This window comes from Anastrepha ludens, chromosome 6 (genome assembly GCF_028408465.1).
Source record: "Anastrepha ludens isolate Willacy chromosome 6, idAnaLude1.1, whole genome shotgun sequence".
In the NCBI taxonomy this organism is placed as follows: Eukaryota; Metazoa; Arthropoda; class Insecta; order Diptera; family Tephritidae; genus Anastrepha; species Anastrepha ludens.
The window spans coordinates 99,330,727-99,353,067 of NC_071502.1; the positions used below are offsets into that span (position 1 = coordinate 99,330,727).

At 38.0% G+C, this 22,341-nt stretch overlaps 1 protein-coding gene across 6 annotated transcripts in view; it reads left to right on the forward strand.

Annotated features, from left to right (window-relative positions):
• LOC128868542 (E3 ubiquitin-protein ligase goliath) overlaps positions 1 to 22,341 on the forward strand; it is a 256,846-nt gene that overhangs the window by 214,894 nt on the left and 19,611 nt on the right. For all 6 annotated transcript variants that reach the window (XM_054110751.1, XM_054110750.1, XM_054110754.1 and 3 more), the window contains 3 exons: positions 15,536 to 15,653; positions 19,273 to 19,424; positions 19,521 to 19,617. In XM_054110751.1, coding sequence (XP_053966726.1) covers positions 15,536 to 15,653; positions 19,273 to 19,424; positions 19,521 to 19,617 — 367 coding nt within the window. The remainder of the gene's footprint in view (positions 1 to 15,535; positions 15,654 to 19,272; positions 19,425 to 19,520; positions 19,618 to 22,341) is intronic.

Here is a 22,341-nt window from a genome sequence, read left to right on the forward strand (position 1 = left end):
GAGTTGATGGCCAGCATGCGAGTATTACATATATGTAGTAAAATAGGCCGAACTACCGAAGTGTAAAGCCAGTGCGCAATACGAGGTTCTAACCGCGATTGCCAAATCGTCAATGTAAGCAGTGACGTGGCAACCCCCTTTGCTTTTGCTTTCAATTCAATTTTCCAGAACCTTTTTTGCAATTTCTAGCTCTATCTCATGAGCGGTTTTAGGTATTATAAGCCCTAAGAGTCTGAATCGTGTCTGGATTTTCCGTACTAAACCGATTTTCAACCTTATCCCATAAAAAAGTTGACAGATTTAGATCGCAGCTGGGTAGAGGCCAATTGGCATCATCAAGTTGCCTGTCACCACGGCTACTGAACTTATTGTGCAAAAAATAGTGGTAGTTCAGTGGACTGTATGAGAAGGCCTGCTGAAACCAAATAACTTTCAAGTTTATATCTTTTGTGTCATCTCGTTGGCTCAAATGGCCTTTCCAGCTACATTTTCGAACAAGAAATACAGGTTTGTTAATATTCGACGGGCCCATCTGGCAACCCTGTATCTTTTGAAAGAGGCGTCAGATCGCTTAATGACATACCGCGTAGGAAGCGTCAGTCCAAGCAAATTTTTACCATGGAACAGTACACGCCACGCGAGCGCTCCCAAATTGTTGAAATTTACATTCAACAAAAGAAGTCAATTGTGAAAACTCAACGTGCGTATAAAAAATTAAATAATGTGAAAAGTGCGCCTTCTAAGAACACCGTTAAACGTTTGTATGAAAGGTTTTCGACTGGTGAGGCTGTTTCTAATCCAAAGAGGCCAAATTGCTCTTGTACGGGCCAGTGTTAAGACGTCGCCAAGGACATCCCAAAATCGCCATTCTCAGCAGTTGGGCATTGCTCGGACCACTTTACAACGAATTATCCGCATTGATTTGCATTTATTCCCGTATAAGATTCAATTGACGCAAAGATTGTTGCCTGCGGACAAGCCCCGTCGATTGGAATGGGCCCAAAGAGTCATCGAAATGGCTGGAGATCCGTCGAATATGGGCAACCCTGTAGAATAACGATGACCACCACAGCAAACTGTCACTCCCGGCAAATGCATTGACTTCTCATCAATCTTAAAAGCATTTACTTCTTATCCAAATCTTTTTAGAAGTAAATGCACATTTTGTTGGCTACATAGCACTCACTTTGAAAATAAGTTTGCTATATTTCAAAATTTGCGGTTCACGGATAAGAAGAGTTCTCTTTCGTGTCACTGAGGTAGAATACCGACTGACAGTACAAATTTTGCGCGTGCAGTATTTGCCAGTATTCAAATAAGGCATAACTCAAAAAGATGCTCGCAGTTGTACTAGAGAATGTTGTTCTCTGGTTGTACTACCCGTTATAGAGAAATGCGCATAAGTTTAAGCAAAATGTACAGTAGTATCTTTATGGTATGCACGCACGCCCATACAAAATGTATGTGCATATCTAAGTGTAGCATGCCAATTTAAAACTTGAAATTGTGGGCAATCAAATTGCCAACTAAATTTACGTATTAATTTGGTAGCCCATAGACGTACATATATTTATATCTATATATGTAAGTGCACACCTGCATGCCTGCTTGTCGGAACGTTCAGTTACCCGCAGAGAAATCGAATACCTCTTATGTCAGCTGGATAGCTTTTTGTATGTAAATTCAAAGTCATACTCGTAGCTAGTTGGCGAGACCGAATGCAAATTATGAATTTTAGTTGAATCTGTAGTGCATTTTCAGTGGCTCTCGGGACTGCAATGGATCTAAAAAAACTAAAAAAATAAAAACCAGACAATTTCTTAAGAACTCTTTCTAATGTTACATCTTTTAAAACTAAAAAACGTGGTTTTATTTATAAAAAAGGATTCGAATTTTATTTAATTAATTTTATTTACATCGGATTTTTTTTTTTTTTCTTGCATGAGAACTATAGAGGTCGATGATTTGACAGCTATGATTTGACATCTAAGAATGGCTGCAACTGTGTTGACATTTCTGTTCAGTAAGGTTTGGCAAGTCAACATGAATTGTTTTACGCCAAAACAACACTTCTAAATTGTTGAATTTTTTTTTCCAATTTATTACATCTGTCAACTTTTGACACTTAGTAATTTTTATAACAATTATGGAAATATAAGCGCAACCTTAAATCGTTATTTAAAATACATTTCTTTTTACAACGTAAGAGGGATAATGCAAATAAGAATTATATGACATAAAACGTAGAACAGGTTGATGTTTATTTTTGTGATGAAGTATCTGCTAGGGCTGTCGGAGTTATTCGTTTTAGTCTTCGTTTTTGCAGTTCTGAATGTGGAACTTCGTTTGTGTGTGTTAGTAGTCTGTGAATATGCTTTGAGCTGCATTCTCGAATACCGTCTTCCATAAATTTAATTTTGAGGTCCCTGCGTATATCGTCATTGGTTATGTATCAGGCTGCGTTTTTGATAGTCCTTAGGATTTTTGATTGTAGTCGTTGCATTATTTTAAGGTTTGATTTGCTTGCTATTCCCCATAGTTCGATGCTATATTCATAGATTAACAAATTTATTACCAAGTGAAAGTCGCGAGCCATTTCCTAGTGGCCAGTAGAGTTGTCTGAATGTGTTCTTAACTTCGTTTCTCTTTTGAAATACTACTGTGGGCAAAAAGTAAGGTGAATTTGGTTGTAAAATGAAAAATCTTTATTTATTCTTGTAAATCAATTTCATCCCCTTCAAAACAATCCCCTCTCGATGAAATACACTTATGCCAACGATTTTTCCAATCCCCGAAACATGCCAAATAGTCCATTTCCGGTATAGCCATCAGCACCTTTTTCGATTCAGCTTTTATCTCCTCAATCAACTCGAAACGCGTTCCCCGGCGTGGTCTCTTGAGTTTTGTGGGAATAGCCAGAAGTCACACGGAGCCAAATCAGGCAAATACGGTGGTTGCGGAACGATATGCGTGGAATTTTTGGCGAAATGGTCACGAAGAACGAGTGCAGTGTGAGACGGTGCATTATCGTGATGCAAAAACCAAGATTGTTGGCCCATAATTCTGGTATTTTTTGACGAATTGCTTCACGTAAACGACGCATAACGCTCAAATACTATTCCTTATTAACAGTTTGGCCAGGTGGAAGGAATTCATAGTGCACCACACCACGAAAATCGAAAAAACAATGTCATCATGACCTTTATTTTTGAATGACTTTGACGTGCTCTTTTCGGTCTGGCCTCGCCTTTAGCACGATATTCGCTTGATTGGTCGGTTGTTTCAGGGTCGTAATCATAAATCCAAGTCTCATCTCCCGTAATGATGCATTTGAGCTTGTCCTGATAGTCCGAAAGCATTGTTTCACACACATCAACGCGACGACTTTTTCCACGAAATTGAGAGTTTTCGGTAGGTACCAAACGAGATTTGACTTTTCGTAGGCCCAAATGGTTTTCACAGATTATTCTGATATTCCGATCATATCAGTAAGGTCTTTAACAGTCAACCGACGATTTTTGAGCACTAACTCCTTCACTTTATTGACGTGTTGGTCATCTGTTGACGTCGATGGTCGTCCGGAGCGCTCCAAGTCATCAACACGTTCTCGACCCTCTTTGAAGTCTTTGTACCACTTTTAAAAATTTTTCTGCGACATTGTCGAATCACCAAATGCCTTCTGCAACATGCTAAACGTTTCCGCAGCCGAAATTTCATTTCGTAAACAAAATTTGATGGCACTTCTCTGCTCAATCAAATCAGACATTGTAAAAATCGAAAAATGCACTCTTGGTCGTTTGGTAAACACAAGCGTAAATATATTACTGATAATGACATTCAAATGAAAGTTGGCCCAGATGTTATTAACAGTGCTGCCAATTTATGAAAAAAATAACTAGAGCGAAATGTTAATCCCGCGAACTTTGACAAATAAATTCACCTTACTTTTTGCCTACAGTAGTATATATTTTTTTAATTTACCTAATCTTATTTTATTGCAAAAGTAAATTACGATTATTTTTTAAAATTATTTTTCTCTAAATGTACTAAAAATTGTTTTATAAAAAGCTAGTGAATAAAATTTATTCTTTTCAATAATTAGTTGACCCTTTTAAGAGCAATTTAAGACATTCCATACGCTTTTCATCGATATATATTTTTTTACTAAATGATAATATATATTTTTTTACTAAATGATAATAATTGTTGTGCTATAAAATATCACTTGATGATCCTGTTGTACTTCTAATTGGTCTAATAAATGAAATGAAAAATGAATAAAAAAATAAAAAATAATAATAATTAAAAATAATAATTTCATAAATAATAATTTTAAAATCTTTTTTTTTAAATTTGTGCCAGCATAATAAATAAATATAAATGAAATAAAATAATGAGTTATATAAAAATAAATAAAAATATAAATTCCTAAACATAAGCAAAAAAAATTTTTTTATGCCACACGAAATATTTCGCATTATAAAAAAGTTCACTCATACAACCACCACACGAATAAGTCATGATTTTTTAGGCTAGTTGCGTTTAATTTCCTTCCCGCCTTTAAGTATGAAGTATGTTACGCTTTTTGACGTGATAACGTCTTATAATTCGATGTAGCCGGCTGCACACACCAAAAAATGCGGCGTGACTTTGCTCATGCGGCGTTACCTTGCTTGAACTGCAAACGAGAGCGCGGAACGAACGACAAAGAGGCACAATCGGCTCCCGCGTTCGGCAAAGTTATGTATATAAATTCACATATTCGTATTTGCATATGCCTTCTTCCTGTGTGCATGGTAATGAACCATTTCTCTGTTGAGAAAAGGACGATGATAAGAAAAGAAAGGGAGTGCTTTGAGTGTAATGTGTCTTGAAAAAGGCAAATCGATGATGTTGCCTCTTAGTGTTGTTGACTTATTAACGTCTGTTGCACAATCGAAATTGAACATATGTTTCAGGAATTTGATAAATGTTTCGTAATTTTTCACGTTTGTGTAAATGTAACTTGATCAACTCCATTGTGATTCCATTTACCTCCTTCTCTACATCCATACAAAGTATCTATCAAACAAATAAAATTAAAGTTTTCTTTTGAAAAATGCAACCATTTCAGTATTACTTATGACGTTGTCACGTTAAACTATCATCAGTAAACCGACTTTACAGACAACTTGTTTTTATCATTTCATTTGCCGAGCATATCGCTGCATATGTCATAGGGCTTATAAAATGTCCTAAAATTTTTATAATATTGAAGTATTTCATAGAAATCAAATGCAGCGTAAAGGCTAGTGCTATCTTTTCAGTCGTGAAATTTCGCCAGCAATATGCGTTTGACTTACCATAAAATGTTGCTAGCAACACTGACTGTCAAATGAGAAGAAACGTCTAGTTTACGAGCATCGCCACAGAAGCAATAGGCAAATAGGTAAGAAAAGTGTTTTAAACAAAGTAGCATTCATATACATTGACATAAAAAAAATGTAAAGAAGATTTGCATACACTTTTTGGGAAGACGTTTCGCTTGAAAGTTCCATATCTTCGGAGTATTCGTACTCGGGCACTTCACTCGCAAACGAACTGTTGAACTGTACTGAAATGTTGCTGGCATTTTGCGCGGTGTTTTCACGGCGTGAACTGAGTACTACGAGTATGATACTTTGCCGTGAGACACATACGAAATTTCGCGCATATCATCATGATAATCCAATGTGTATAGATTTTGACAGATAGTTCATGAGAAACGCGAACTTATCACTAATTTAGTGTAGTAGTGCTTGATTAAAAGGTTCCAAAAAATATACATTTCAGTGGTTAATTCTTGTACCAAGCCTCAGGAAAGGTTTGGCACCAAAATTATTTGTGATTTTATGTCCGAAAGAAACCGGAATGATCTCGTAAAGAACAAGTTTTAAATAATAATCCCATCGCAATTCCTTTAAAATCTTATGTAATATCAAGTACAGGGTGGCTGATGAAAGCCGCTACCAAAAAAAAATTCAATAACTTTTTTTCTTTTTAAGTTATCTGTTCCATTTTTGTTTTAATTTGCAGATTGATCTTTAAAATTTATTAAAATGGATAACTGGGACACGCAAACAAGAATTTGGGTAGTCCGCCGCTATCACGCACTGGAGTCCGTAGTTTTGGTACAGAGAGAGTACAGGCGGATGTTTGGCGGCGATCCCCCGAGCAGATGGACCATAATGAGACTGGTGAATAATTTTGCTGAGCAAGGAACAGTCGCAAGAAGGCCTTATCATCGAAACCCACCAGTTCGGACGGAGGAAACGATCGCTGCTGTAGCTGCAGCTATACAAAGCAATCCAAGGGTTTCAACAAGAAGCTTATCTGCTCAACTTGGTGTCAGCCGACAGTCTTTGCAAACAATAATGCACAAAGATTTAGACTTATTTCCCTACAAAATTCAAATGGTTAACAAACTGAATGCAGCAGACTTGCCGATTCGCTTAGAATTTTGCCAGAAGATCCTGCAAATGGTGGAAGAAGACCAAAACATGTTAAACTGCCTTTTCATGTCTGATGAGTCCCATTTCGATTTAAACGGCAATGTGAACAAACAAAATTGTCGAATGTGGAGTACTTCTAACCCACAGATACTCCACGAGACGGAATTGCATCCTCTTCGCGTGACAGTGTGGTGTGCGGTTTCTTTACGCTGTATTGTCGGGCCTTATTTTTTTGAAGAAAATGGTCACACCGTTACGGTTACTGGAGACCGTTATTTGAAAATGCTGAAAGAATTTTTCTATCCAGAACTACGCCGAAAGAGAATTCCTTTCAACTCTGTGTGGTTTCAACAAGATGGGGCAACGTCTCACATAGCCCAGACTGTTATGACAGAGTTGCGACGAAAATTTCCCAATAAACTGATTTCAAGAAACTCCGAATTTCGTTGGCCCCCCAGGTCGCCTGACCTTACTGCACCTGACTTTTTCTTGTGGGGTTTATGTAAACAAGAAGTTTATAAAACAAAGCCAACAAATTTGGATGAACTAAAACAATCCATTGGGGCAACAATTGCGGCTATTCCTGTCGCAACTCTCAAAGCAGCAATGAACAACTTTTTACTAAGATGCCGCACTTGTGTCAACGAGCATGGGGGGCATTTAAATTCAATTATTTTTAAAACTAGTTAAGCTACATTTAATAAAATTGAATGACCTTCAACTTGAAAAAAAAAAAAATGAATTCCATACACTAAAAAAAAGTTATTTGAGTTTCTTAATGTAGCAAAATTCATCAGCCACCCTGTATTTTCTAGTGCCAAGTAGCAATTTTTTCATATCTGCTGATTTGCTTAAAGCTTTTCCTGTAGGGTAATCTCTCTGGTCTACATGCAAAAATGCTCGACTGTCGTTGTTGTTGTGATAAGGTGAATGCCGCAGCACAAGCATTAGATACCTAAATAAATTGAATTTTTACTGCCCATAATAAAGATTAGGTGTGGATTTAACATAAAGTCGTTTTGTGGTATTAGAGAACAAATTCTCATTCATTTTTTAACTGTCTACAAAGTGACAAGCGACAAGTGGCAAGTGGCAAATCAGGCAAAATGAATGTGTCTAAGTCTAAATTGCTCAAACTGACATACAGCCGGCAAAGTTTTTACGTGCTTGTGGGCATTAAGCTCAGCGCAGCACACCTGTCATACCATGCAATAGCATAGCGGAACGTAGTTCTCCGCACTTGCTTGCGTACTTGTATGCATATCAGTAGAAGAATGTGCAAAATTCGCTTAGCTCTTGTTATCTGGGAGTGTTTTTTTTTTGTTTTTCATGTATCTACGAGTACTTGCCTACTTATTTTGGTTAGATATTTTTTTATTGTTCTTTGTTTTTATCTGTTTTTGTCCACTTCTTTTAGTCAGTCGAGTTTAAATACTTTGCACGTGCGTCATAAATATTTACTGGCCCATTGCCGCGCAAGGTTACTTTTGGCAATGAATAAAATTTAGCACTAGCCACCCACTGTAGCGATATGCATAATTATATACATACATACACGAATGTATGTGCGATGTTTACAAAATAAGAAAACGTAAAAAAGTGTTTTGTTTACGCGTGTCGCTACCGTTTACTTTTCGTATGTTTAAAATGCGATTTTGCGATTTTTATTATTGCGGCAAAATATGGATGTTTCTTGAACCGGCCATAGCCATGCGACGAATGTAGTTATCTACTTATAGCTATTCGTAATTGAATCACGACAATGAATTGCCTATTTACATGCACCACACATACAAACATATGTACGCTTTGCTTAATAGCTTAATTTTATTTGCACATTTTCTTGAAAAACATTACAAGGCAATTATATGTTATGTGCTTAGATAAATGTGCACAAAGTCTCTTACGAGAATAAGTGTGCAACCGCAACAAAAAAGAAAAAAAAAAAAACAAAGAAAAACAAAAAAAAAAAGAAAAACAAGAAAAAAAAAAACAAATAAAATCTTTTAGTACAAGACAAGTGATTTTCTATTGTTGGGAGCTTAAGGTACTTAGATAAATACATATCGCTCGTTTGCTGAAATAACGGCATAACTCAAAAAATCAAAAATTCGAAAAGCGACTTGAATGTTTTCAATTATCCTAAAACAAAACTTTATTCGAGTACATAAAGACACTATTTTGCTACAAATGGGAAACACTCTACCATAGGCAAATGGTTCGGACTCTTGCGCTTGGTTTTGACTCGCTGTGTCCATACCAAGAGCCTAAAGGGGGTAGTAATCTATTTCCATTTCATGTGGAATAGTGGTCAAAATCCACATACAATTCTTCATCGTAAAATATGTGTTAAATTTCACAACAATCTCACTACAAATTTGTCCTCTGTTCAGCCTGTGAAAAAGCACGCAACATGTTGCCAACATGATGCTAGCAACATTTTTTCAACGCTCTTTAAATTGTATTTCCTATTTAGAATTTCGTGAAAAGTGCCAGTTCGTCGAATTTAAGAATGTTATTCAAATTGAAATTCGGCAAAAATTGAAATTTTAATAGAATTTTAGCGACAGTCAAGCTGCCGGCGAGCAAGGTTCTGTTGGCGCCATATTGCAGCTCTCTTCCGGTTAACGCCTGTAGAAGAAGAAGGTCAAACGTCTCGAACGTCCACGAAACATTTGTCTTATCTGGATTCCATAGGATAGGAATAGAGAGGGCAATAAAATTGACGATGAGCCTTACTGGAACCGTTTTTAGTTGCCTCCATCTCAGACCTCGCGGTCCCCTGACCGTTGATAAAGAGGAACAGCACAATGTTTTTCTTAAAAAAACGCAAGACAGATGGAGTTCTTCTATCTTATCGTGTGCTATCTCAAAAACACTTTGAGAAATCCCCGCCATTCAATTTCCAAACTCATAGTGGTGTTCACCGGTCACTGGGTGATCGGCACTTATGCGGAGAAGCACTGGTTGGCTGTAGATGGTTTTTCTTCCTTTCTGTTGTGTAATTTTTCACAGGTAGTGGTCTACATTGTAGTATCAAAGCGGCACTCTATTGTTACGTGAAGTTTACCCACGGTACTCTCGGCATGTAACCTACCTACCTAGAATTCCAGCATTAAACTCGGTAGTGAGCTCGTACGAGTAGTCGAAATAATCGTCTGTTGACTTAACTGGGGAACAGCTCGACTTCCAGTAAATGTTAAGAAGGATAAATCTTCTATGAGTAACTCTCGTAAGATTACTTCAAGCATTCTTTCAGTAAAACAATATTTGTGCGCTTCGCTCTTAACTTCTGTTAAGCTGTGGATCGCTTTCAGAGTCTCCGCTTACAGTCGTCGCCTTAGAGCAAAGGTCCAAAATTCCGGAACATAATGAGGAATTATTTGCGAGACCGCAAACTCCTCTATCAAACGCCGGAGGGCTCTCGATGTATGCACAAACGTCATATCCGGCGCGGCACAAGAATCAATGCTTGGTTCCGACTTGTGGAACATTAGTTATGACGATATATTTAATATGCAACTGCCCGATAGTTCATTTTTAATCGGATACGGTGACGATATTGCAGCAATCATCACAGCACGAAACCTTGAAGAAGTTCATAGAAAACTTAACCAAGTCATGTTATGGACAGAAATGTGGCTAGATTCACGTGGCCTCAAATTAGCCACAGAGAAAACGAAGTTAATACTTCTAATTAAGAAGCACATCCCACTAGATGTTAGCATGTGAACTTGCTCCAACACGCTAACCAAAAAATGGATTTTAAAGTACCTACAGATAAGACTAGACCGAAGACTAACTTTCTGGGCCCTAATAAAACAAGCAGCATAGGAAGCCGCAAATATGGCATGCCTACTCAGTAGACTGAGGGACCAGCCCAAAGGAAACAGGAAATAATGATGGCTACCACGATTTCCGTCCTCTCATGCCGGGCTGAACTGTGGGCAAATGCGCTAAGGACAAATCACCGGTGTAAGCTCCTAGCATCGGTACAACAAGCGAGAGCTCTAAGAGTTGTGTCTGCCTACTACACAGAATCAGGGTCAGCTGTTCAAGTGATGAGCGTTTCAATACCGATTGACTTACTTGCCTTCGAAAGGCAAATGCCATGGGCGTTAAAGAACAAGAAAATGGAAGAAAGATATAGCAAACCTGCAGAAACTCGAGGCAGATGGACGGCTAGGCTCATAAAAGATGTCGCTACATGGTACAGTAGGAAATTTGGTAGAGGCAAAGGTGTAGGGTGGGCCATGTAAAATTTGCTTTTTGAATCGGCTATAAAAAAAAAATAATCAATATTTTTTCAAACTTTTTTTTTATTTTGAAGATTGAACATTGTCATTTTTTTTTTGAAAAATATGGGAAGTTGAATTAGTTTTAAAGGTTTTTTCGAAGATTTGGGGCTTTATTGTGAAAAAACGGTACAAAATATTTTATTTGAAGTATTGGCCATCGCTAGCTACAACTTTCGCCCATCTTTCGGGCAATTTCCGGATGCCGTTTCTCCAAAATTCTGGCCGCTGCTTGGCTATCCATGACTCAACCCATATCTTGGTAGCCTCGTACGAGGAGAACCGCTGGTCCGCCAAATCGAGACTCATATGCCGGAACAAATGATAATCGGAGGGAGCTATGTCTGGACTATACGGCGGGTGGGGTAACACTTCCCCGCCAAGCGTTCCAAGGTATTTTTTGACAGGTTGAGCAACATGCGGCCGAGCGTTGTCATGTTGCAAAATACCCTTGTCGTGCCTTTTTACCGTTTCCGGCCGTTTTTCTTTCAATGCCCGGCTTAAACGCATCAATTGCAGTCGGTAACGATCCCCCGTGATTGTTTCGCCCGGTTGGAGCAGCTCAAAATATACGACGCCGACCTGATCCCACCAAATGCAGAGCATGATTTTCTTGCCGTGAATATTCTGCTTGGCCGTCGACGTTGATGCGTGGCCGGGCAAACCCCATGATTTTTTGCGTTTTGGGTTATCGTAGTGGATCCATTTTTCGTCGCCAGTCACCACCCGATGCAAAAAACCCTTCCGATTTTGTCGCTCGATCAGCAATTCGCACGTAAAAAATCGCCGTTCGACGTCGCGCAGCTTCAACTCGTACGGGACCCAATGTCCTTGCTTTTGGATCATTCCCATCGCTTTTAGACGCTTGCAAACGGTTGATTTATCAACGCCCAATGATTCAGCAAGCTCTTCTTGGGTTTGGCACGAGTCCTCGTTTACCAATTCCCCCAATTCCGCGTCCTCGAACTTTTTGGGCTGGCCAAGACGCTCCTTGTCTTCGGTGTGAAAATCACCACTTTTGAATCGTCGAAACCAGTACTCACATGTTGAAATCGACGGAGTATGGTCTGGGTAGGCCTCCTGCAGCAATTCACGGGCTTGGGCTGTATTTTTTTTCAAATTGAAGCAGAAAAGCAAAGCTTCCCGCAAATTGCGTTTCGACGGCACGAAAGTTGACATACTCGGAGCACGAAAACACTGCGTTGTTTATACTTCAGCGAAATGACAGATACTGATAAACAAAGCCTAGGGATGAGGCTTTGTCATGAATATATATTCAGTATTGCCAACGCGATAAAGTGATAAATAGCGCCATCTGTGTGTCACCTTTAAAACTAATTCAACCTCCCATAATATCGTTGAAATGACTGCCACGACTGGCTTTACAGTAGGCCATTCGATCAACCCAATTTTTAAGCACATTTTCGATTGTTTAGGCTCCAATTTCATGAATGGCAACTTCGATTTTGTGTTTTAAAGCATCAATCGTCACTGGATGGTTCGCGTAGCATTTATCCTTAACGGCTTCCCACAAAAAAAGTCCAACGGGCTTAAATCACAGCTCCGAGGCGGCCAATTGATATCGGAATTCAAAAACGGTAGCCAAAAGTGCGAGTGTAACTTTGGCAGTGTGACAAGTTGCATCATCCTATTGAAACCAAATGTCGTCTATGTCATCCTCTTCAATTTTTGGAAACAAAAACTCGTTGAGCATGTCACGGTAACGCTCGCCATTTACTGTAACCGCGGAAGAAGAAGAAGACTCACCACTTTGGAAATAAGTTTTCAATATTTTCCAATTTCTTAAATGTCAAACTTTTAAGTAAATTATGAACATATTTGACATGCCATTTGTGATACCATTCTCAAAAAAATAGGTGGTTCAAAAAGCAAACCCTATATGGCCTACCCTGTATTTCCAGAAATACTTGCTCAAAACAGGGAAAAACGAATTCTCTGCATGCACAAGTATAAGGTGTCGTGCAGTCGTATTGAAGATGACGTTGAAAACACCTTTTTCCAATGCATACGAATGCAGTCGGTCATATAACCACCGAAGATGCAATCGACACGATGCTAAGCAACGATGGAAAGTGGGAAATCGTTAGTGGGTTCGCGGAAAATATACTCCGGATGAAAAAACGGACCTGTGCGCCGACACTTAAGAATATACTTATGAATTGCGACTTTTTTTAATTTCCAACGTTTATTAACAAAAAATGGTTACAAATTTAATCTTCAAAACAATAGCCATCGCTAGCGATACATTTTTCCCATTTCGCAGGCAATTCGCAAACCAATCATCGAGCATTTTTTTGGCTTCTTCGTGAGAGTTGAAGCGCTCCTCGGAAAGTGCGTGGACCATCGATGCAAACAAATGATAACCGGAAGGCGCCAAGTCTGGTGAGTAAGCCGCATGCACCAGCGGTTCCCAATCGTACGTCTCCACCAATTCCCGGGTCGCTCTTGTTCGATGTGACGGTGCATTGTCATCAAGAAAATCATCAAGAAAAATTACTTTGTGACGCCGATCGGCATATTCGGCAACAGTTTCACCTGGTTTTAATAGATCGTACCAAATCATACCACGCAGATCCCAGAAATCACACAGCATTGCCTTGCGGCCGAAGCGATTTGGTTTGGCCGTTGCTTTTGGCTTGTGGCCGGGCGGACCATACGATCGTTTACGCTTGTGATTGGAGAAATACACCCATTTTTCATCACCCGTAACGATTCGATGCAAAAAAGACTTCCTTTTGAACCGGGAGAGCAGCATTTCACAAGTGGTTTTTCGATGTGCGCAAATCGTAGTTTGAAGGCACGAAGTTCGACAATGAACTGAAAATTGCTTACAGATAACAGACGAAAAAAACAAGACATTTGGGAAAGTTTAAAAATACTCCTAGCGACATCTATGGACTAATAGCTTAAAGTCTCACTTCATAGGTACATATACACCTAGTAGACCTTTGTGATGAAAAATATGGAACGCCACTCTGAAGTAATGCGCAAGCGGTTCCAGAGGGGCGACGATTCCAAGCGAAGGGGAGTTTTTAGGTCCCAAGACATACCACTGGTGCGACCATAACTTTGATGATGCAATAGGCATTTTAAACCTACTATACGCGAAAAAATATGACGAAGTGTCTCTTCTACCCCAAAGGTTTTCTTGTCCTGCTCCATCTATAGCATTTTGATTGTGATGGCGGTGAGATCAGTCTTAGTTTATAAGAGAAACAGCATAACAATGACCTTGTCAAACAAGGCCTTACTTACTGTTCCTTTCACTGGGAGGTTTAGTTGTTGTTATTGTTTTAGAAATTGTTGTAATTGGTATACTTTAAAGAATGTATACAAATATAATCACATCAAATATCTTCTATCTATGTATGAAATTAAGTTTTTATAAATACTTTTTCAACAAAACAAAGTTATACTTACAAAAAAAAAAACAAAAAATTGTTATTGATACCACAAATCGAACTCCTAACAGTGTCTCTTTCTTCCTTTGAAATGTATTATTCCGATATATCTATGTATATATTTGCATTTTCCTTACGCTATTTTTAGATACTACAAGAAAATCGTACAGGGTAGCCGCCTGCATTTTGGATGAAATTCGGATATGTTGTAGATCATAAAAAAGTAAGTTCGTAGTATTGTTCTCGTTTGTTGAGTTGCAAAAGTTGTTCACAAAGTTACATACATACATAAATACAAAACAATGTATTAGTTATGTAGTAGTGCGATGCGATATACAGTTCTACAACATATCCGAGTTCATGCATTGTTTGAAGTTGAAAATACTCGTAATATTGAATAATAATAAGAAATCACAAAAAATATATGAATACAGTGCGCGCAAAAAATGTTTGCATATATTTTTTTTTTTTCAAACAACAAAAAAAACAGAAAAAAATGAGCTAATGCAATAGAGATTACATTTCGATTTTTGATCAGTTTTTTCACGACTTTTTTTCTCTTTTTTTTTGCCTAATTTTAATGTAGAGTGTCGCTCAAGACTTAAAATCTGCATAAGCAAAGCGTCAGTCAATTTTTCGGTGACGTTATTTTTTGCGCTTAAGAGAGGCCTGTACGGCTAAGTAAATAAATTCTCGTATATTTTTCGGCTTATTTTCCTTGCATTTTGGATAAAAATTCACAGAAACGAATTTTTGCAGAAATTTACTAGTAAAAAACGTAGCAGGCAGTTTGTCGTTTCTTATAGCAAGAACAAAAAAAAAAAAAAAAATAAAAAAAGAATGATAATAAATAAAATTAGTTGCGTTAAAATATTTGCAAAGAAATATGCGGGAGTAAAAATATATTTAAAAACTATTATTATAATTTGAAAACGTGAATTTTTGAAATCACAAAATTTTTTCCAAAAATATTTTACCTTAAAATCGCAATTATATACCTATATGTAATTCCATACATTTTTATTTTACATATTAACACAGTTTTAAGCTTTGAATGTTGTTTTTATTTAAGATGTTAATTACTTATAAATATACTTAAATATCTTCGTTATGGCTTTACGAGGCTCAAGCCTTGATTATCACAGTTTACTACAAAAATACCTCAATTTTATTTACTTATGTAATTCTGTAAATATGTTGCCTTCTAATTTGTTTCTCACTAAATTTTCTTCAAATATTTATTCTTAAATTTTTAAGAATTTTATATAACAAAAGGAATTTTATGCGCTTAAATACCAAAAATTTTGTATACCATTTTTTTACAAATTTTATTGCATGTACTTCGTAGAACCTCAGTGCTCTTCGTGTCCATCTCTTTCATCGTGCTAATGGTCATTTCGCTGGTCTGGCTGCTATTCTACTACATACAACGCTTTAGATATCTGCAAACAAAGGACCAGCAATCGGTAAGTGCTCTGAAAAGTTAAAATATTTGCGGTTTATTAAGCTGCAGTTTATCGGTTTTTCGTATTCTCGAATAAGTAATATGATAATAGGGTTTAGCAGCCAAGCAGAGGCAAGCATGTGAAATGGCAATTAGGAGAGAGGAAAAGCTGTAGAACATGGAACTAACTGCTATTTGGTCCTTGAAGGTCACACTTTTTTTTTAAGTATTAAATACATTTTTACATATTTATAGTATTATAATATTAGAACATGGTGAGTATAATAGGTTCAATAGTGCTGGAAATAAATTACTTGTAAAGGGTGATCAATTTAAAGGTATCGCAATTTGAATTAAAAAAAAATCAAATTGATTGGGCAATCTTTATTATATTTGTGTAGAACTATAGGGCCCGCCATCTATCGTTACGGATTTGAACTAGGTATTATTTGAAGAATGGTAACACTTAGCTGACATCTGATTTGACAGAAAATTAGTTCTTCCGCTGAATGAAAATGGTTGTGTATACGCTCAAAGAACGCTGGGAAATATTGCGACATTACTTTGAAAATCATGGTAATGTTGCAGAATGAGTACGAAAATTACGTACGACAATGGGAAGAAGAAAAGCACCGAATGAAGAGTATGTGCATTACTTTGCGAAAAAAGTAAGACCGCGTGACCGACCAAAAACCGTGCGTACACCCGAAAATTTGCTGCTGTGGCCGAGAGTGTTCGTGAATCACCAGGAACATCAGTTCACCGTCGTTCTCAACAATTGGACATTTCGGAGACATCATTGAGACGAATTTTGCGTAAAGACCTTGGTGGCTAGCCGAGGCAGCCATATGAATGAAGTTGTGTTCCATCATTACCGGAAGGATTGTACTTCAAAATAAAAAAAAAAAACAGTTTGGAAAATATTGAGTAGTTTCTTTTTTATAGCATTTTTAATTCCGTAAAGTTATATGGCGGACCCTGTATTAATGACATTTACTTTTTAACGATAATCACTTTCAAATGTTGCTCGCAACTGTGTCGTAATTCGGCCATCCGTGAACGTTAATTTTGAATGACTCACTGGAGGACTTCGGTCGGTATCTCGTGAACAACTTTAGTAATATTGGCTTACAATACCTCAATCGAAGCTCGCTTATCCACAAAGCATTTAAACTTTACATATCCCACAAATAAATATAGGCGAAAGGTGTAATATCACACGATCTTCGTGGTCAACCCACCTCTCGTTCGAGACGAGAGTTAAATTGCTCAACGCAACGACGACGCAGTAAATCCATTATTTCAAGTATGGGCTGTATGGCAAGTAGCACCTTGCTAGCGTCTTGTTGGAATCAAATGTTGTGGAGATCACGGACTTCAATTTCCGGTATCAAAAAGTTATTCATCATGGCGCGATATCGTTCGCCATTCACTGTTACATTAGTGCCAGCTTCGTCTTTGAAGAAAAATGAGCCAATGATTGCTCCATTTTGCTTATTGACGTAGCCATTAACCCAAAAATGGGCCTCATCGCTGAACATCGCTAAGTTGGCCTGTGCGCACGCGGAAGATCGCAGAGCGTCGATTTTCGTAATAGAATTATACGATTTGTAAACGTTTTTGAGGTGGAAGCTTGTCCTTGATGCAGTGTCAATGATTACTGAAAAAATTATGTATTTAGTTTGGCAGTAGTAACGCACGATCTTTCATAAAAACCCCTATTGAAAAAAGTGCCTTCAATCTGATCACCCTTTATCTGTTATCGCACACTGTTTTTGTTTGAGAGCACCTCTACTAAAATTTTCTAAGGATTATTTTTGTAAAGAATTTTAACCCGTATCGACCCTACAAACTTAATATTTTTCAGATTTACGGTCAATTTACGGGTCAAAATGACAAACACGGGTAAAAAATAAAAATAAAATGTTTCACAAAAATATGAGGCATTAAATTTCATTATAAACTCTCAAAGACAATATTAATGGCAAAAGTATCGGTCAGTCCATAAGTTCGTGCGTATTTTACCCATAATTTCACTTTTGTATGATTTTTGCATACAACAAATTATTCGCGGAATGTAACGGAACTATTTATATTTTCTTTGATACAGTGTGCATTCAACAAGAGATTTTAATCGCGGATAGAAGCACCTGTTGTTAAATAAAATGGAATCTTCGAACGCGTATAAGAGGCATATTTTGTATTTTTTTATAAAAGTGGTAAAAATGCAAGAACTGCTGCTGCAGAAATAAACACTGTTCACGTAGACGATACCGTGAGTGTTAGGACTGCGCAAAAGAGGTTTTCAAAATGCCGAAGGGGTAACTGCGACGTGGAGGATGCCCCGCGCGTTGGTCGTCCTGAAGTCTTTAACTCCGACGCCTTGTTCGAATTCGTGGCAGCTGAACCAAATTTGATAGTCGATATGATAGCTCAGAGGTTAAATTCATCGCATGGCACATCTCACAGGCACCTGGTTCAGTTGGGAAAGGTTTCAAAGCTAGGAAAATGGGTTCTGCATAGACTTTCCGTCGCCAACCTTCAGCAGAGAGCGAATGTGTGTTCTCAGCTGCTGCAACGGCTTGAAAATGAAAGTTTTTTGAACCGTATCGTACTGGATAAAAATGGGTCCTCTACAATTATCCTGTTCGCAAACGCCAATGGTTAGATAAAGATGAAACACCAGAACCGACCTCTAGAGATGGTCTTCAGCCCAAGGAGATTCTCCTGTCTATTTGGTGGGATATGGCCGGTATTTCTTATTATGAACTTCTGGAACAAAACCAGACGATAACTGCTGATTATTATTCTTATCAGCTATCAAACCTGAATGAGGAGCTTAACAAAAATCGACCGTCTTTAGTGAATAGACGCAAAGTTTTGTTGCCCCACCACGACAACGCAAGACCTCATACCGCAAGGCAAACATTAGGCAAGCTGAACGAGCTCGGACCTTGTGATTATCACCTTTTCCGTGGGCTTTAATCCCATATGAGTAACAAGAACTACTCCTCAAAAGAAGCTAAAAAAGGGTTATCGAAGCGTATTTTGGCTCCAAGGATAAACAATTTTTTGAGCAGGGAATTAAAAATTTGCCTAAGCGTTGGGAAGCCATTGCAAATAATGAGGGAAAATATATTACTGATTAATAAATACTTTAAACATCTTTTTTATTAATTTTAAAACCACCTTTAAAAAACGCACGAACTTATGGACTGACCTGATAGTTTTATGCGATTTTTTTTAAATAAGTCAGATCGGCTTGAAATCAAATTATTATGATTTCTTTGCGTTGTAAAAAATATTGTAACGCTTAGTGACACAACGGTGGGTTGTCCAACATTCTACAGCTCTTTCTCTCTCATAGCCTTTTTTATATTTTTTCATTTACGTTGTAAAAAAAATGTGACGTTTAGTGCCCAAACGGTGAGGTTTCCGATGCTCTACAGCTCTTAATCTTTTAAAATTGCCATATCAAAACCGTTTGTATTTTTATTTTTATTTTTCTCCTTATGTCGCACAGTTTAATTTTATTTTAGAACTACGTCAATTTTGATTTCAGCTCACACCTTCCTTTCTTGTGTTTAATATCGAAGTTGCATTTAAATAATTCTTATTTATATAAATTCCTTTTTCCGCAGCGTCAATTGTGTTCGGTCACGAAAAAGGCGATCATGAAAATACCCACAAAAACGGGCAAGAGCAGCGACGAAAAAGATATGGACAGCGATTGTTGCGCCATTTGCATTGAGGCCTACAAACCATCCGATTGCATACGAGTATTACCCTGCAAGTGAGTAGAAATGAGATTTTGCTACAAATTACAGTTTTTAGTCAACTGATATTTTCTTTACATTTTTACAATTTCTCTCCAACTACTTCCACTTAGGCACGAATTTCACAAGAACTGCATCGATCCGTGGCTAATTGAGCACCGCACGTGCCCCATGTGCAAGCTGGACGTGCTGAAGTTTTATGGTTTTGTGGTGGGTGATCAAATACACACGACGCCAAGTCCGCAACACGTGCCGCCCAATATCGATACGATGGGCGGCGAAAACGATGTGGAAGTCATTGTAGTTGCGCTAGCACCACCATTCTCGGCGGCACAGCAGTCATCGCCGGCACAGCAACAGCAACAGCAACAACAACAACATCAAACATATTCGAATGCCCTTAATGCCCCAAATAGTGCAGCGCAGCAAACGCAAACACAGCTGTCAGCCACGTCCGCGTCAGCGTCGGCGTCGGTGGCAGCGGTGGCGGCGGTGGCGCATGCGCAGCACCAACACACGCATTCGCACACACACGCTCATAATTGTAATTTGGCTAGTAGTGGTAGTCATAGTCATTGTAATTGTAGCAACAACATACAGGGTGATAACAATTGTTGCCATCAACAACAAAGCAATAACTTAAACAGCAGCAGTAGCTGCAGCAGCTGTCAGCATGGGTGTGGGCATACGCGCAGCGGCAACAACAATACGGCGGCTGTTGCGAATATTGTGCGCCGCAATTCTGCGCCATTGGTGCTGCAAGTATCCACCGCTAGTCACCAAGTGACTGACGTTTAACTGCGCACAGCCAGTGAGGCACGAGCACAACAACAGCAACAAAAACAACATCAAACGCCAAATAGCGGTGCAGCAGGAGCCAATTGATTGTTGAAAAGCGTTGAATATTGGAACTTTCGTCGTTTGTCTGGTGCTGCGCGGCAATGCAACTCATCAAAACACACATACACACATACACATATACACACATACATTTCGATGCTACACACATCACTGTAAATAATTTTTGCTGTGCAACATTTAGTTTGTTTTCCTTTAATTTTTATTTTATAGATTTTAGATTTTTATTGCTCGTTTTTCGTTTTTTTTTTGTTATTGTCTGCTAAGTTAAGTGCTAAATGTTAAACGATAAACGATAAGCGCTAAAAGCTAAAAAGTATATTAGGTTTTAAGGAACGTAATTTATATTTAAGTGTATAGACGAGGAAAAAACATTTTAAGACTTTTTAAGACTAAACGATAACTTTAACGAATGTATGAATGTATGGGTTACGCATATTGGTATTTGGGCAGACATTTGCAGGTCGATTAAGAATGTTTCTGACACTTGAATGTGTGTGGCATTCAATTAGTATTCGAACGAGTGACTATCGGCCAGAAAGCGTTATAAAAATAGCGCACCGTGAAGAAAATGAAGTAGCCTGTTAAAGCAGAAATTGAATTCCCGTTTGTTGTAGGCCTTTTACACCCCTTAGCATTCATCCATTATCCAGTGAATTTGAGAATCTACTCGCACATGCTTCATCTAGCGTGAACTGGCAACCAGACCTCCAAATAGGCAATAATACTACTGACTTTTCTATATTGGGTATATCCTTGCATCTGTTTTTTTATGTTTTTACTTGTCTTCTAGCACACCGCTAATTCCAGAGCATTCATTTGGGGGTATCGACTGCACTTTCCCATTACGATTAGGCTTATGAATCAGTCAAATGAGCCTAAAGTCTCTCTAGTTCTACATTATATATATATATAATTGGCGCGTACACCCTTTTTGGGTGTTAGGCCAAGCTCCTCCTCCTATTTGTGGTGTGCGTTTCGATGTTGTTCCACAAATGGAGGGACCTACAGTTTCGAGCATACTCCGAACTGCAGATCTTTTTATGAGAAGCTTTTTCATGGCAGAAATGCACTCGGAGGTTTGCCATTGCCTGGCGAGGGGCGACCGCTATTAGAAAAATGTTTTTCTTAATTTGGTGTTTCACCGAGATTCGAACCTACGTTCTCTCTGTGAATTCCGAATGGTAGTCACGCATCAACCCATTCGCCTACAGCGGCCGCAGACAATATTAAGTCCATTGTATTACACTCGGTTCCCTTTTTAATTCTCTTTAAATCTACCCGACCTCCGAAGAAATCTGCGTTCATAGATCTTGTGGTGCCACGGAGCCAAGGTGGTCTCTCCGCATGCTGAGCAGAGTGCATACTTTGTGACTATCTGGTTTTAGAAAGACTTTTTTTTTGTGAAAAAACGACTGTCGCTGGAGGCTCTTCGGAATGATTGCGGCAATTCATTCATTATCTCAACAGTTTTCAATAAAATAAACGGAAGTGATACCTTCCAAAAGCAATAAAAAAAAAGAAAAAAAATCGATCTTCTATGTAAGCCCCTTAAAATTTGTAAAATATTAGTGTTTAATGAATTTTTAATCTTTCTTTGTAATCCAATAACAATTTTGGCAGTTGCCTGCTTACTAAATCAAGTGAAGGGGGGAAACCGTGAATTTTTTTGAACAAGAAAGGAATAATCAGAAATTGTTTAAACTTGGAGGGTATTTTACTCATATTTTTAAGTACACTTTAAAATTCTTTCAAGCCATTTCCGCATCAAATAGTGGCGTTAGAGCGTGTTGCCCATGGACGATCGCCATCCGAGTATCTTGCTGGTGGGCATTCCTGAAGTTGCAATTTTTCTCCGTAATCAACAACAATTTTTTTTTCGTTAACAACATGTTTCCTAAGAATATGAACCTAATTGTGTTAAAATAATATTGAAAATTGCATATCTTTGAGGCGCTTGAACACCATGTAACTTTTTCATACCATATTTTTTCATCTATTTTGCTTAAAAAAATATATTTTTAATGATAATATAATATAATCCCAGAATTAGGTTCATATGAATAAGGATTGAAT